This window comes from Melopsittacus undulatus, chromosome 13, assembly GCF_012275295.1.
Source record: "Melopsittacus undulatus isolate bMelUnd1 chromosome 13, bMelUnd1.mat.Z, whole genome shotgun sequence".
NCBI classification, from domain to species: Eukaryota; Metazoa; Chordata; class Aves; order Psittaciformes; family Psittaculidae; genus Melopsittacus; species Melopsittacus undulatus.
Window position 1 is genome coordinate 10564728 of NC_047539.1, and position 13617 is coordinate 10578344.

A 13617-nucleotide genomic window follows, 5' to 3' on the forward strand; every position below is an offset into this window, starting at 1 on the left:
GGGCACCCGAGGGCAGGAGGATGCCACAGGCTGTTGTGCCATGATGGGGACAACAATGGGTAAGGCTCAAGGACCAACTGCATGTGGCTCCTGGGCAAACCCATCTGTTGCCTTCATAGCATGGAATTTCCCTGTGAGCTGGAGCCAGGCATCTGGGCAGGGTGACACCCCCCCCCCCCCAGCCCAGGCAGCCCTTCATTAGTGAGGCACCAGTGGTTACACGTCCCAAAACATGGAGGAACCTCTTACCTGGGAATCCATCTCCTGACGCTTGATCTGGGTGAGTGTCATGCTGGAGAAGTCCATGCTGTCTGTGGACAGACACCATCAGCCCCCCTTGAGTGCTCAGAACCCCTAGCAGGTCCCATGCTGCTGATGGGGTCTGCCACCATGGCACGTGCAGGCAGTGACCAAGGGACAGCCAGAGCCCACCAGAACACAGCCAACTGAAGATGGAGAGCACAAAGAGCCGAGGGCAGGGCAGGTCTGTGCTCCTGCAGTCCCACGCTTACCTTTCTCCTCCACCTGGGACTTCCCAGCCTTGGTGGAGGCCACCACGCTGGCTGTGGCCTGGGTGACGCCCCGCGAGGCTTGCTGGAGCTTGCAAAGGTTGGCGCTGTCTTTGTCTGCCTTCACCTGCAGGGGCAGGGAGAAGGGATGTGCTTACACAGTGCCAGGGATGGGGCAGCCACAGCTGCCTCAGCACCTCCCAGGGAACAGCTTCTGCCTAAGAGCTCAGCTCAGTCTCCCCTCGGGCAGGTTAAAGCCATTCCCCCTTCCTTGACCTTGGGACATGCAGCCCCCCAGGACACAGTTGGTTTCTGGGCCCCAGAGTGCAGGCAAGAGCAGAGCTCCTTGAGGTCCGTACCTTGGAGGCTGCCACGAGCTGGGCAGTGCTGGCTGCAATCTCCCGTGAACAGACCATCAGCTCCTCGAAGGTGCCCTTGCCTTGCACAACCAGGTCGGCAGCATCACTGCAGGAGGGCAGGAGAGGGGCTGGAGCATCCTCCTGCTACCCCGTCCCCTCCCTGTGGGGACAGAAAGACCCTCCCATCCCTCCCCACTCAGGCAGTGCAGCACTTACACCATGACAGTGGCACCCCAGCCCACAGCCTTGGAGGCGGAGATGAGACCCTCTGTCCAGCGGGAATTCTTGGCATAGAACTCCTTGGGGGATGCTGCACCCTATCATCAGGAAAGGCATGATCACAGGTGGGGGGACAGGGAGGTGGCAAGGCCTGGAACCCCTAAACCGCTGCTCATGGGGAATGCAGTAAGTAAGGGCTTCATTTAGGATGTACATGGGAACTGGGAACCCTGAATCCATAGGGTCCCCTACATGGAAAGGGAGATCAGGGACCTCCGTGACACCCTGGGGACACATGGCCAGGGCAAGACCCCAGACTGGGGCTGCAGCCTCTGGCAGCCAGTGTGAATGAACCTGGGTCAAGGCTGGGAGCAGCACACCCCAGCAAGTGCATGGTGGCTCCAACTGGCCCTGTGCCTTGCCCACATCCCTGCCCACACTCCTACTCACATCCCCTGCCTGCATCCCTGCCCCAGCTCACCCGTCCACTCTCCACAATCTCTCTCTGGAGGTCCTTGGAGGCCAGGACCAGGACACGGATGGCCTGCATGAGGCCTGTGCAGGAGCCCAGGATCCTATGGGACAAACACTACTGAGCCCCACTTGTGGGGCAGGAAGACCCCTAAGCTATGGGGCAGCTGCACTGCATGTGGCACTGGGTCATATCCTGCTCACCTCTCGTTCACTTCCAGTTTGACTCCAGTGTCACCAGCCCGTGCCTTGCTCAGCATCTCCTGGTAAAGGGGAAGAGAGGCTGTGCTGAGCCCTGTGTGCCCTCCTGGCCTTGTGCTGGTAGTCCTGGCAGACACGGCACCCATAGGTGCCTCATGGCATGCGGCAACCCTTACCTCAATGCGGGCAGCTGCTGTTTCGATGGCCGCTGCTGTTGCTGCCATCTCCTTGTCCACCAGGTCACCCAGCTCCTCCTGCTTGACATCCAGCCCTCTGGGCCGCAGCTCCTGGGGATGGGAGAGGACAGAAAGGACCATCCAGGGCCGGCATAGCCCCTCTGGCAGTGCCCCACCACAGCCTGACCCCATCCCAGCAGCCCTGCTGGGCACCCACCTGCCCAATGGTGCCGATACGGCTCAGGCAGGTTGTCAGCAGGCTGCAGTCGGCACCTTTCACCTTGCCCGGGTCCTGCAGGGCACTGAGGTAGCTCACAGCCTCGCTGCCACACTGCTTGCATGCCTCCAGCAGACCTGCAAGGGCAGCACGACAGGCTGAGGGTACCGCAGGCAGGGACAGACAACCAGCCCCTGCCCCTGCCCACCCCTGCCTGCTCCATCTTCTTCCTGCCCCAGCCCCTGCCCCTGCCCACCCCTGCCTGCTCCATCTTCTTCCTGCCCCAGCCCCTGCCCCTGCCCACCCCTGCCTGCTCCATCTTCTTCCTGCCCCAGCCCCTGCCCACCCCAGCCCCTGCCCCTGCCCACCCTGCCTGCTCGGCAGCACTTACGGTCAGCAGGCTCCATTGGGGCCAGGTGGGAGGTCGCACTGCCCTGCAGGAGGGTGTCACTGACGAGGTGGGCAAACAGGGCCAGGCAGGGCAGCAGGGAGCCAATGGCTGCAGTGGGACAGGGGCACACACCTCAGTCCCGGTGGGTGCTGCCCACCCAGCCCCAAAGTGCTGCAGTTGCCCCTGTCCCCCAGCCCAGCCCTGGCCGGCTCCCACCTGTGTGGTCGGAAACGTATTTGCCGTGTGCATCCTGCAGCCTCTCCACGCACTCAGAGGCTGCCAGTGTCCTGGACAGGAGGCAATCTGCAGGCAGACAGCAGGCAGGACTCAAACGCAGGGAGTGCTGCTGGCATGGCCCAGAGGACAGCAGAGAGTGGGGCTTGGCACGGCAGCAGGCTGGGATAGTGCCAGGTTTGGTGAGCCCCCAGGAAACCCACCTGCTGAGCCAGTGCAGGCCATGTGGGCAGGATCCTCCAGACGGCTGAGGGCATCCTGCACCATCCGCTTGGCCTCCTGTGCGGTGCCCTGCAGCAGGGCAAACTGCTCCTCAGCCACACGCTGCTGCAGAGCCTGCTCCTTGCTCTCCTGCTGAACCACAGTGGGGTCATGGACTGGGAATCCAGTCCGTGCTGGCTGGGAATCACCCCCATGCTTCGCTGGACCCCACAGCATGGCAGGGAGGGAGCTGCTGGGATGCCCCTGCAGTACCTTGTCTCTCAGCTGGACCTGCAACATCTCCAGCTCCATCTTGCTGCTCTCCTGCTCACGGCCAAGCCTGTCCCGCATCTGCTGCAGCTCAGCATGCAGGGCAGCCACCTCCTCCCCATGCCGCTCCGCTGCCCGGCTCAGGCTGTCCCTCTCCTGCTCCAGGCCGGTGATTCGGGTGCTCTGCTCCGCTCTTGCCTGCATGGGCACAAAGCAGTAGGGGCTGAGCCCAGGGTGAACCCTCCAGGCTGGGGATCTGGTCATGGTCCAGGCTTGGGTCACCCCAACTGTCTGTGCTCGGTGCATCGCAGCCCATGCAGGTTGCAGCTTTGCATCACCCACTCCCCAGCAGCACCCCTGCAGCACCCATGGCCTTGCCTGGGGCCAGCCAAGGCTCCCTGGAGAGCCCTTTCACTTTGATAGTGAAACCCACTGCTCCGATGACTGTCAGCATCTTGATGGAGGAGGGGATGAAAGGTGGCTGCCAGCTCCAGCTCTGCCCCATCCCTGTCCCGCTGCATTCTCCTGCCATCTTCTGCCTTCTGTAAGGATCATGGAAGCCCTTGCTGCCCTCCAGCTTCACAAGCATGAAACACCTTCTGGCACAGCAGTGAGCCTGCTAGTTTTACAGTGGGCAGAGCTGCCTTCCCTGATCCTGCTCTGGCAGGGGTTTAACAGTTCCTGCTGCTGGAGGCTGTTGCTCAGCACGCTCTTGCACCCAGGAATCTTTAACTCCCTGTGTTTCTCAGCCCTAAAGCATTAAACCCACCTAGGTGTGAGGAAGAAGACAGGGAGTTGGTTATCTCCTTACTGGGAGTAGGCCAACAGTGGGTAACACATCTGGGATGGGGACAGCTCACATAAGCAGTGACAGCAGGCGGACCATGCAGGGCTACCCTTGTGCTCTCACCTGTGTGCTGGACTCCAGTGTGCCCTGGAGGACCTGCAGCTCCTGCCTGCTGGCTGCCAGCTCCCTCTTCAGAGTGTCCAGCACCTCTGCCTGCTCCTGAGACTGCCAGCAGGGAGAGAGGTTGGCACCAGAGCCCCGATGGGAGCTCCCCCAGTCATCCTGCCATGTCCCATGCTCAGTCCTACTCACCTTCCTCTGAGCCTGCTCGCTCACCCGCTGGAAGGAGTCCTCCAGCTCCTTCTTCTCCCGCTCCACATCCCCCTGGGCCTGCCTGGCTGCTGTCACCTGCTTGGTCACCTCTGCGTTCTGGGGAGGGCAGAGGAGCTCAGCATCCCCTGCTGTCAAGGGGCACAGCTGAGAGAAGGGGCTCGCAGGGTGTGCTGGGGTAACCCACCTTCCGCAGCAGGTCAGCGTGGTTCTGCACCAGCTCACTGTACTTCTCCTTCAACTTGCTGTAGCGCTGCTCGTTGGCCTGTGCCCGCCCTGCCCCACACACAGGGATGAGCACCAGGACTCCTTCCCCATGGCTCACCCCACGCCAAGCTCTCCCTGCTCACGTTCAATCTCGGTCAGGCTCCTCTGTGCCTTCTCCGTGTCCTCCCGCTGCTTCTTCAGTTCCTCCAGCTCCGTGCGCAGAAACTCGCTCTCATCCTGTGCCTGCTGCTTCAGGTGCTGCTGCTCAGCCAGCTCAGCCTCCAGCTCACTGGTGCGACCACGGAGCTGCATCATGCCCCGGGCGCTCTGCAGAACATTGGGCAGCTCCCAGCACCTTCCCATGGCTGCCAGTGCTGCCCCATGCCTGCCAGTACTGGCTGGCTGACACCTCATGGGTAGCACCCCACAGTGCCCCAGGTGCACTGGGGTGAAGCATGGAGGATGCTGGGCAGTGGGGGTGAGCCTGGACCCTCCCAGCAGGGACATGGAGAGTCTGGCACACCTAGGGACCCCCTGTAATGACAGGGATGGCTGCACCAGGCATGCAGACACAGGGACAGGGCAGGACAGACAGCAGTGACAGGCCAAGGGGAATGGCTTGAACCTGCCCGAGGGGAGACTGAGCTGAGCTCTTGGGCAGAAGCTGTTCCCTGGGAGGGTGCTGAGGCGCTGGCACAGGGTGCCCAGAGAAGCTGTGGCTGCCCCATCCCTGGCAGTGCTCAAGGCCAGGTTGGACACAGGGGCTTGGAGCAGCTGCTCCAGTGGAAGGTGCCACTGCCCCTGGCAGGGGTTGGAGCTGGATGGGCTTTAAGGTCCCTTCCAATCTAAACCAGGCTGGGATTCTATGACAGTGTCACTCCTTGCCCATCTGGGGCCACAGCAATTACACCATCAGCCTCATTCCCAGTGTGAGCTGCTGGGTCTCATCTTGCCCCTGGATCTCCCATATGGGTGCGTGCTCACTGCGTCACAGGATGGTTGTCACCCACCTCAGCCTTGTAGTTCTCCAGCTCCTCCTTCAGAGCCGCGATCTCCCCATAAAGCTGCTCGATCAAGCGGTCCCTGTGAAGGAGACACCAGGTATATGCTCCACTCATGCTGGTGCCATGGGGGCACCAGCCTCCTGGGATGGAGGTGTCCCCTCGGCCACCACGGTGCCATGCTGGGAGCTCCTAATCCAGTCCTGGCTGCCTCCATGGCATAAGCCCCACTGCTCACTTGTCATCCTTGTTCATCCCGTTCTGGCTGTTGAAGTTGAAGGGGTCATTGCCCAAAGAGCTGCCGAAGATGTCGTCAAACTTGCTGTCAAACAGGCTCTGTAGGGAGAGCAGCAGGGACCTGGAGTGAACCCAGCACTGCCCGGGAGCCCTTGTCCCCTCCATATCCCTGGCAGCACCACCAAGCCCAAGTGCCAGCAGGGCTGCTGCCTGCTGGTGCTGCTGTGACACTGGGGCTGGATCCTCCTCACTGCTGTCAGGGTACTGAACATGTTGAACATATTGAACATGAATCATCTCTGATTTGTCCCCACTCCTGGCGTGGAGATGGGCCCCATAAGCCATGTCATGGTACACCTCTTCCCTTCCCAAAATGCTCTGTGCCAAGGGAGAACTCCTGTTGGGGAGGGGAGTGAGGACCTAATGCAAGCATGCAGCGCAGAGGGGCAGTGCTGGGAAGCCAAACATCTCCAGCCTACCATCACTGTAGGGCACCAACCCAAGAGAAGCACGTGATGTGAGATGACAAGAGCCTGGCTTAGACTGTGCAGCACCCACATGGGACACCAGTACCAACAGGTCCCGCTGCAGCGATGCTCCACAGTGCCCAAGGCCATCCCCACTGTCCCAGCCGTGACCATGGTATGGTGTTGGAGAAACAACCCTGGTCTGGGAGTCACAGGGCACCCTCCATCCCCTCTGCAGCCTGAGGTGCACAGGCAGTGCTGTGGCAGCTCACCTGTGAGGCTGTGTCCATCTCCACCAGGTCTGTGATGGGCTCACTGTCGGGTGAGGATGCCTCAGCAGGGATGACCACCACAGGGCTGATGTGCTCGGAGAGTGCAGAGGCGCGCAGGAAATTGGGGGGGTTCTGGGGAGAAAGGGGAGTGTGACTGCTGAGAGCAGAGAGCACCAGCACTGCCGCAGGGCTTCAGGCATGGCTGGTTGAAATCCTGCCCCAGTGCTGTGCCCTGAGCCATCCGAACAGAGCCAGCACCTGCAGGGATGGAGCCAGGACCCACAGGGACAGATCCAGGCAAGGGCTGAAGGTCAGTATGAGAGGGGGTCCCAGCCCTCGGCTGGAGAGGCAGCTCCATCCCGCAGGATCCCACCCAGAGGGGGATACAGGCCCCAGAAGCCCCACAGTGGCCTCAGGAAGCCAGGCCAGGTGGCAGCTGACACCCTTTGGACACTGTCCCCAGGCCACCAGCCCCATTGCTGCTCCTGGCCATGGGGCAGCAAGTGTGAGAAGTGCCGACTCTGAGGCCTCACCTCCGGCAGCTGTGGGATCTGAATCAGCCGCTTGAAGTACTGCAGGTTGCTGGAGCGGTAGAAAAGGTCCTTCAGCCTGCAAGGGGCAGGGAATGGTCAGGGATAGATCCTGGCCAACCCACACACCCCATCCCATCTGCTAATGGCCATGCCCAGTGGTTTTGCCATGGGCGCTGGTTTGGAGTTTGTGACCTTGAATCGAGCATCACTCTGCAGCAGCTCATGGCCTCTCACAAACACAACACCCACCTCCAACAAACAGCAGCACCCACCCATCCCATGCCGTAACTGGGTGACCATAACTTGGTTCCAGCTCTCTCCTCCCACAACCTTTAGCTGCGATTTTAAGTCTCTCTTATTGGAACCTTAATTTGGGACAGACGCAGGTGCCACAAGCTTTACCTTTTCCATGTCCCCACAGGGATAGTTTTTCCCATGCAAAAATGACCCCTGCTCCACTCCACCCCATGGCATGCAGGCTTCATGGGCGCTCCTCAGCTGTGCAACACCCTGAGGTTTCATCCTTTTAACAAACTCCCTGGTCTTTGGGAAACTGTCCATTTTCCTTAAAATTCAACAGAACTGGGGGGAAAATCTCTTTTCCCTGTCCCATCCCTCAGTGTCATGAACAGGGCTTATGCAAACCCTTGCCCTGCAGCAGCATCTCAAACTGCCTTCATGTGCTGCTTGCATTCTCCCAACCCCATCGCTCCTACCAAAGCATCCCTCTCATAATGGAGCCACAGGCAAAAACCACTTTTCCCTGCAGAAAGCTCCAGGCCAACAAGTTGAAGCAGGCTGGAATTCATAGCCCCAAGCAAGACTGACTCCTGTGCCTCCTCCATCTCCATCACTCAGCTCCCAAGGCCCAGCACGGGGGCTCTGCCCCACAAACATCCCTGGAGCACTGCTAGCAGCAGGGACAGCCAGTGTCCCACATCTGCCCCACATCTGCCCCACATCTGGGCACTTACTTTCTGAACTGCTCTAGGAACCGATCCCGGTGGCCCTGCAGTGTATCTGCCGGCAGACCTGGAAGAAGGAGCAAGTAGAAACATCGGTGGGTGTCTCCACACTGGGAAGGAGCACAGGTCAGAGGACAGCCCATTGGCACAGCCATGTGGAGATGGGTCTTTTCCAGTGACCACCAACCTCCTCCTGGGTCTGAATACTCTGTCACCAGGGACACCTCCATCCCCCAGCACTTGCCCCTCCTTTTCCCTTGCCCATGAGACTCCCTTCACCTCCCAGAAGGCCTGGCACTGAGCAGGATGGTGACCCCTGGTGTTCCACTGTGTCCTCCCCTGCCCAAGGCACTGGGGACACTCACAGGAATGGAGTTTGAAGAGCAGCTTGACGGTGTAGTCATAGAGGTGGCTGCAGTCCAGGATGACCTGGATGAGCGGGGCCAGGCGGCACTGACCTGCGGCTGTCACCGACACCGAGCGGGACATGTCCAGGGAACTGAACACTGCAGGGAAGGAGCACAGGATGAGGCCCTGACAGCACCACAGCATCAGCTGGTGCCATGCTTTATCAGCCATGTCCACTAACATCACCTGGAGAGAGACCCCCTGTCCCCTGCGGACCCAGCCTGCTGCCCACAGCTGTCCACACGCTTGGTGGGAGGAGGAATTCCCACCCAGGACTCCAACAGTGGGAACAATGCAGCCTGGAACCGTGGGCTGGAGGTGCCCAGGTCCTTGGGCAGCGCTCCTGACCCCCGAGGGCTTGCAGCCCCTGTGCTCTGCCACTCACTGCTGTCCCACTGCATTCTGTCATGTGTGCCAGCTCCAAAAGCAGTCGGGAGCAGCTGGTAACACCTCATGTCCTCAATCCTCTGTTCACATCACATCAAAATGCACCTTGTGCTGGGGCTGCAGGATCATAGGCTCACAGACTGGTTCGTATTGGAAGGGACTTTAAAGCTCCTCCAGCTCCAACCCCTGCCCCGGGCAGGGACCCCTTCCCCTGGAGCAACTTGTCCAAGCCCCTGTGTCCAACCTGGCCTTGAGCACTGCCAGGGATGGGGCAGCCACAGCTGCTCTGGGCACCCTGTGCCAGCGCCTCAGCACCCTCACAGGGAACAGCTTCTGCCTAAGAGCTCAGCTCAGTCTCCCCTCGGGCAGGTTCAAGCCATTCCCCTTGGCCTGTCCCTACAGGCCCTTGTCCAAGTCCTTTTCCAGCTTTCTTGTTTGCTACCTTTAGATATTAGAATAGTGCTATAGAAGGATGTGCCCCAGGGAACAGAAGTATTTCTGACAGGGCTGGGGGCATGGGATGCTCAATGTATCCAGTGACCGTCTCCATGGTTCAGCCTTATGGGCCTCCCTCCTCCAGCATCTCCCATGCTAGCAGGGTGGCTGGAGAGGATGGCAGCTTCTTCTCCCTCTACCCAGCAATTCCCCTCCAATGGGTGGAAAAGTGAGAGATGATCCCAGGAGCACTGTGGGGACAGATGAGCCTCCTGGAATCAGAACCCTCCCCCTGTACAGCCAAGAGGTGAGGGTGCTGCTCCAGTGCTACTGAAACACAGCTCTGTCCTACCAGCACCCCCAGCCTGGGGCATGCAGCAGTTGAAGACTTGCCCCAGAATCACTTTAATTTACCCCAAGCTTGACCCTGCTCAAGCACACAGAAGTGTGTGACAGCCCAAGGCATGAGCCTGGGTGGTTTTACCCCTTGTTTGCTCACACAGAGGAAGGCAAGATGCCTCCGTGCCTGCCCCAGGACCCCATGGCACTGCTGGAGACAGCACAGCATGCAAGGACTTCAACTGACATCCGTGTGAAGTGCCCAGAGCAGAGACAAGCTGCAGTGCACTCAGCTTCCTCTCCCCAGAGCCTTCCCCCAGGGCAGTGGGAGTGCTCACCTGTCTGGAAGAGGTTCAGCTCACACTCCAGGTAGTCAAACATCTCCACTGTCAGCTGAAAACTAGGAAGAAAGGGATGAGGATGTTTGGAGAGTGTTCCCATGGCCCTCAGCATGTGAAGGTGATGCCCCACAGGAACAAGCACATGTGCTGGCATGGAAGCACCAGCCTTGAGCGGGGCTCCATGCACCTGGGGCAGGGCTCCTGGCTCAGTGCTGCTGGTGAGGTTGGGCAGTGCCATGGCCCTGCCTGCACCCACCCCTGTGCCCCCCACCCTGCCCTTGCCCCACACTCACAAGTTATTGACATCGTTCTCTCCTGCCTCATCGAGCTGCCGGTCGGACATCTGGAGGTTGCCAGGGAAGCGAGGATTCTGCAGAGAAACAGGAGTTGGGAACAGGGTTTGGAGGATCACACAGCTCTGAGAACACCAGTGCTGCTGATCCAGCCTCGGTGCAAGAGATGCAGACAGCTCTTTGGATGCCCAGTGGGAGTGATGCAGAGGGGAAAGGGGCTGACACAAGGTCTGCAGAGCCTTGGGTGACTGCATCATCCCCAGCACCATCCATAGTGCCCATACTCTGCCCAGCAAGAAAATCCAGTTCTCCCTGGGTTTAGAAACCTGTGGAGCATGGAGGAGATGATGTAGTAGATGTTGATGTAGTGTAGTGATAGGACAAGGGGGAATGGCTTTAAATTGACAGAGGGGAGATTCAGATGACGTACGATGAAAGGTACAGGTATACAGTGAATGTGATCCACTAGCATCACATAACACACAACACTGATCATCTTTTAATAAATGTTGCAATACTGGGTCAAACATTTGGTTTTAATTTAAGGTTCAGGTCATAGAGGTGTTTACTTATAAATGCACAGTGTAGATTCAGGACTTGTTGGCTTGCTTGAGACAAACCCAAGGATGTCGATATGGGCAGGTGGTTTGGAGTGTCATTTACTCTTGTACAAGAGATCTGGGTAAACATAACCCGAGAGTGCAACACAGGCTGGGATCTGCCTGGCTATGGGACAGCTCCGTGGAAAGGGACCTGGGGTCCTGGAGGACACAAGCTCAGTAGGAGCACACAGGATGCAGTTGTGACAAAGCAAGCCAACAGAACACTGCGGAACACCAACAAGGGCATTGCCAGCAGGGATAGACATGTCATTGTCCCTCTCAGTGCTTGTCAGGCCACACCTGGAATACAGTATTCAGTTTTGGTCCCAGCTATACAGAAAAGATGTGGACTGGCTGGAGAGGGTCCAGAGAAGAGCCACAAGGATGATAAAAGGACTGGGAAGCCTGCCACATGAGGGAAGGCTGAGAGAGCTGGGCTTGTTCAGCCTAGAGAAAAGACTGCTTAGGAGAGACCTCATTACCATGTTCCAGTATTTAAAAGGTGGTTAAAAGAAGATGCAGACTCTCTCTATAAGGATTCACATGTTAAAAACGAGGGACAATGGGCACAAGTTACTGCCAGGGACATTGTGCCTGGATACAAGGGCAACAGTTTCCACAATGAGAACAATCAGCCACTGGAATAATCTCCCCAGGGAAGTGGTGGATTCCTCCCAGAGCCCTGGAGCTCCCAGACTGCTTGGGCTGAGGGGTTTGTTCTGTGCTACCTTGTCCCGATCTCCTGATACATCTAAGGTGAGATTTATGGTCTGGGATGAACTGGATGTGCACAAAGAAGCCTCAGCTCTGTGACTCTGCTGGAAGTTCTGCTGAGGACTCAGGCTGTGCACACTCACACTGCTTAGGTCAAGTTAATCCTTACTTCCTCATCATTTTTAAGCCTTCAGATGACTTGTTGCTTCCACTCTACTTTTCCAGCCCGTATAAAATACTTGTTTCAGAAAGCACCAGAGCACCTTACACTTACACCCCAGTCCTAAACTACTTCATTTGCACATCATGGTGAATACCCACCCCACCTGTACACACCAGTCGCAGCAGGTGCCATGGCTCATCCTTCTCCATGCCCCAACATGGACCTCCCCTGGCCCAAATCCCCAACTTCCCTCCCCACATCTGTGGTGATGCAGAAAAGCCAGGCTGTGCTGCAGGGTTTTCCATGGCATTTACACCTCAGTGCTGGCCCTGCCCTGCCAGGGCTCCCTTGAGCCCCTGTGGATCATGCCAAGGCAGTGCTGGCGACAGGCAGAAGCTGTTCCCAGAGCACAGCATGGTACAGCCTCCCCTAAGCCAGAACTCCATGGCCTCTTCCACCTCTGCCCATCTAGGATACCTGGAAGGGGTCATGCACCCCAAAGCTGGGGGGGGGGGGGTGTCTCTTACTGCTTCTTGTAGCTCACCAGTTCCCAGCCCAGTCTAGATGCATCCAAGGAGCCCTGGTCCACCAGGAAAGTTGCCATCCCAAAGTGCTGCTCTTGGGCCAATTTTAATCCAGGCTAAGGAGAGACCCAGGCAATCTGGGGCACCTTTTATGGAGGCAGAAGGATGGCCACGACAGAGAGGACCCATGGGGGAGACAGCACCAGGACAGCTCTGTCCTGCCCCAGGGCATTGCTGTCACTTTCGCTCCAGCTCCAGTGCCCAGCCCTTGCTGTGGTCTGGAGTACAGGGATGGGATGCTCACCTTGGTGTGAAACTCCATCTTGGTTCTCAGCAGTTTGAGGTAGATGCTGCAGAGCTGCCCATAGCCCTCGCTCAGGTGACCCTGAGGACACCAAAAAGCTGTTGAGATGCAAGTCAGGCTGTGAAAAAACCTTCCCCCTTTGCAGCATGAGTGACCTGTCCCTTATCTCCCCCAAAATCCCAGCCAAAGCCCCTCCTGGCTGGAACCTTGGCATGTGGGCTGCTGGCTGCCTTGCAGCAAACGTGTTGAAGGGATTTGGTCAGGACCTTCTTATCCCTTTATCTGCAGACTTCAGTGCCGCTTTTGATGGTCAAAGCAAGAGTTTTACTGGGATTTGCCATAAAATAGAAAGAAGGCATTTGATTTTCGTGGAAGTGGACACCGAACACAACTGGCAAACCCATCCCACAGTACCCATGGGTCAGCCACAGCTCAGCATCTGCTCTGCCCTTGGAGCCTGGCTCCTCCTGGGATACAGCACCCTCCAACCCGCCACCCCCCAGCAGAGGGTCCCCATCCATAGCTTACCCACATCCTGCTCATGTCACTCAGCTCATTCTTGTATCTCAGAGAGTCTTTCAGGACCTGGAGGAATGATAGTGACAATGAGCACACAGCGCAGGCAGAGCACTGGGACAGGGGGTGTGAGATGTGGAGCCAGCATCTGGGCTCAGGAATGGGAGATCTTGATTTGTTCCCAACCCTGCAGCCTGCCCATGGCGTCACTGCCACCAGCCCCAGGGTGCCTCAGTTTCCCCATCTGCACACAGGCAGGAGGATCCCTGCTGACGGCCCCTGCCCTGATGTCAATGCCCTGCACCAAGCAGTTTGCTCTGGCACTGGGGTTTGTAGCACACGGGGTTATGAGCAGAGTGAGTGGGGAAGGTCCCTGTACCCCAGGGGGGCACCAACCCACCAGCATATCCCACCACCCATACATATCCCACCACCATACCATACATATATATCCCATATATACCATACATATATATCCCATATATACCATACCATACATATCCCACCACCCCATACAGCCCTGCCAGGGCTGCTGAGCCAAGCA

The 13617-nt window shown here is 58.2% G+C and overlaps 1 protein-coding gene across 6 annotated transcripts in view; it reads right to left on the minus strand.

The window, feature by feature from the left end:
- The window catches only part of LOC101871320 (huntingtin-interacting protein 1), a 36258-nt gene that overhangs the window by 1057 nt on the left and 21584 nt on the right, over nucleotides 1-13617 (minus strand). For 2 of the 6 annotated variants that reach the window (XM_013131050.3, XM_034068696.1), the window contains exons 4-29: nucleotides 13086-13142; nucleotides 12558-12638; nucleotides 10251-10327; nucleotides 9955-10016; nucleotides 8413-8553; nucleotides 8057-8114; nucleotides 7083-7158; nucleotides 6550-6681; nucleotides 5812-5909; nucleotides 5583-5655; nucleotides 4716-4899; nucleotides 4553-4641; nucleotides 4348-4464; nucleotides 4159-4260; nucleotides 3252-3446; nucleotides 2981-3128; nucleotides 2760-2846; nucleotides 2544-2651; nucleotides 2153-2289; nucleotides 1936-2046; nucleotides 1763-1821; nucleotides 1569-1662; nucleotides 1085-1185; nucleotides 869-974; nucleotides 513-636; nucleotides 250-311 (exon numbers count right to left, since the gene is read on the minus strand). In XM_013131050.3, the coding sequence (XP_012986504.2) occupies nucleotides 250-311; nucleotides 513-636; nucleotides 869-974; nucleotides 1085-1185; nucleotides 1569-1662; nucleotides 1763-1821; nucleotides 1936-2046; nucleotides 2153-2289; nucleotides 2544-2651; nucleotides 2760-2846; nucleotides 2981-3128; nucleotides 3252-3446; nucleotides 4159-4260; nucleotides 4348-4464; nucleotides 4553-4641; nucleotides 4716-4899; nucleotides 5583-5655; nucleotides 5812-5909; nucleotides 6550-6681; nucleotides 7083-7158; nucleotides 8057-8114; nucleotides 8413-8553; nucleotides 9955-10016; nucleotides 10251-10327; nucleotides 12558-12638; nucleotides 13086-13142 (2679 nt within the window). Of the gene's footprint in view, nucleotides 1-249; nucleotides 312-512; nucleotides 637-868; nucleotides 975-1084; nucleotides 1186-1568; nucleotides 1663-1762; nucleotides 1822-1935; nucleotides 2047-2152; nucleotides 2290-2543; nucleotides 2652-2759; nucleotides 2847-2980; nucleotides 3132-3251; nucleotides 3447-4158; nucleotides 4465-4552; nucleotides 4642-4715; nucleotides 4900-5582; nucleotides 5656-5811; nucleotides 5910-6549; nucleotides 6682-7082; nucleotides 7159-8056; nucleotides 8115-8412; nucleotides 8554-9954; nucleotides 10017-10250; nucleotides 10328-12557; nucleotides 12639-13085; nucleotides 13143-13617 lie in introns of all 6 variants that reach the window. The other 4 variants (XM_031043103.2, XM_034068695.1, XM_031043102.2 and 1 more) reach the window with 2 other exon arrangements.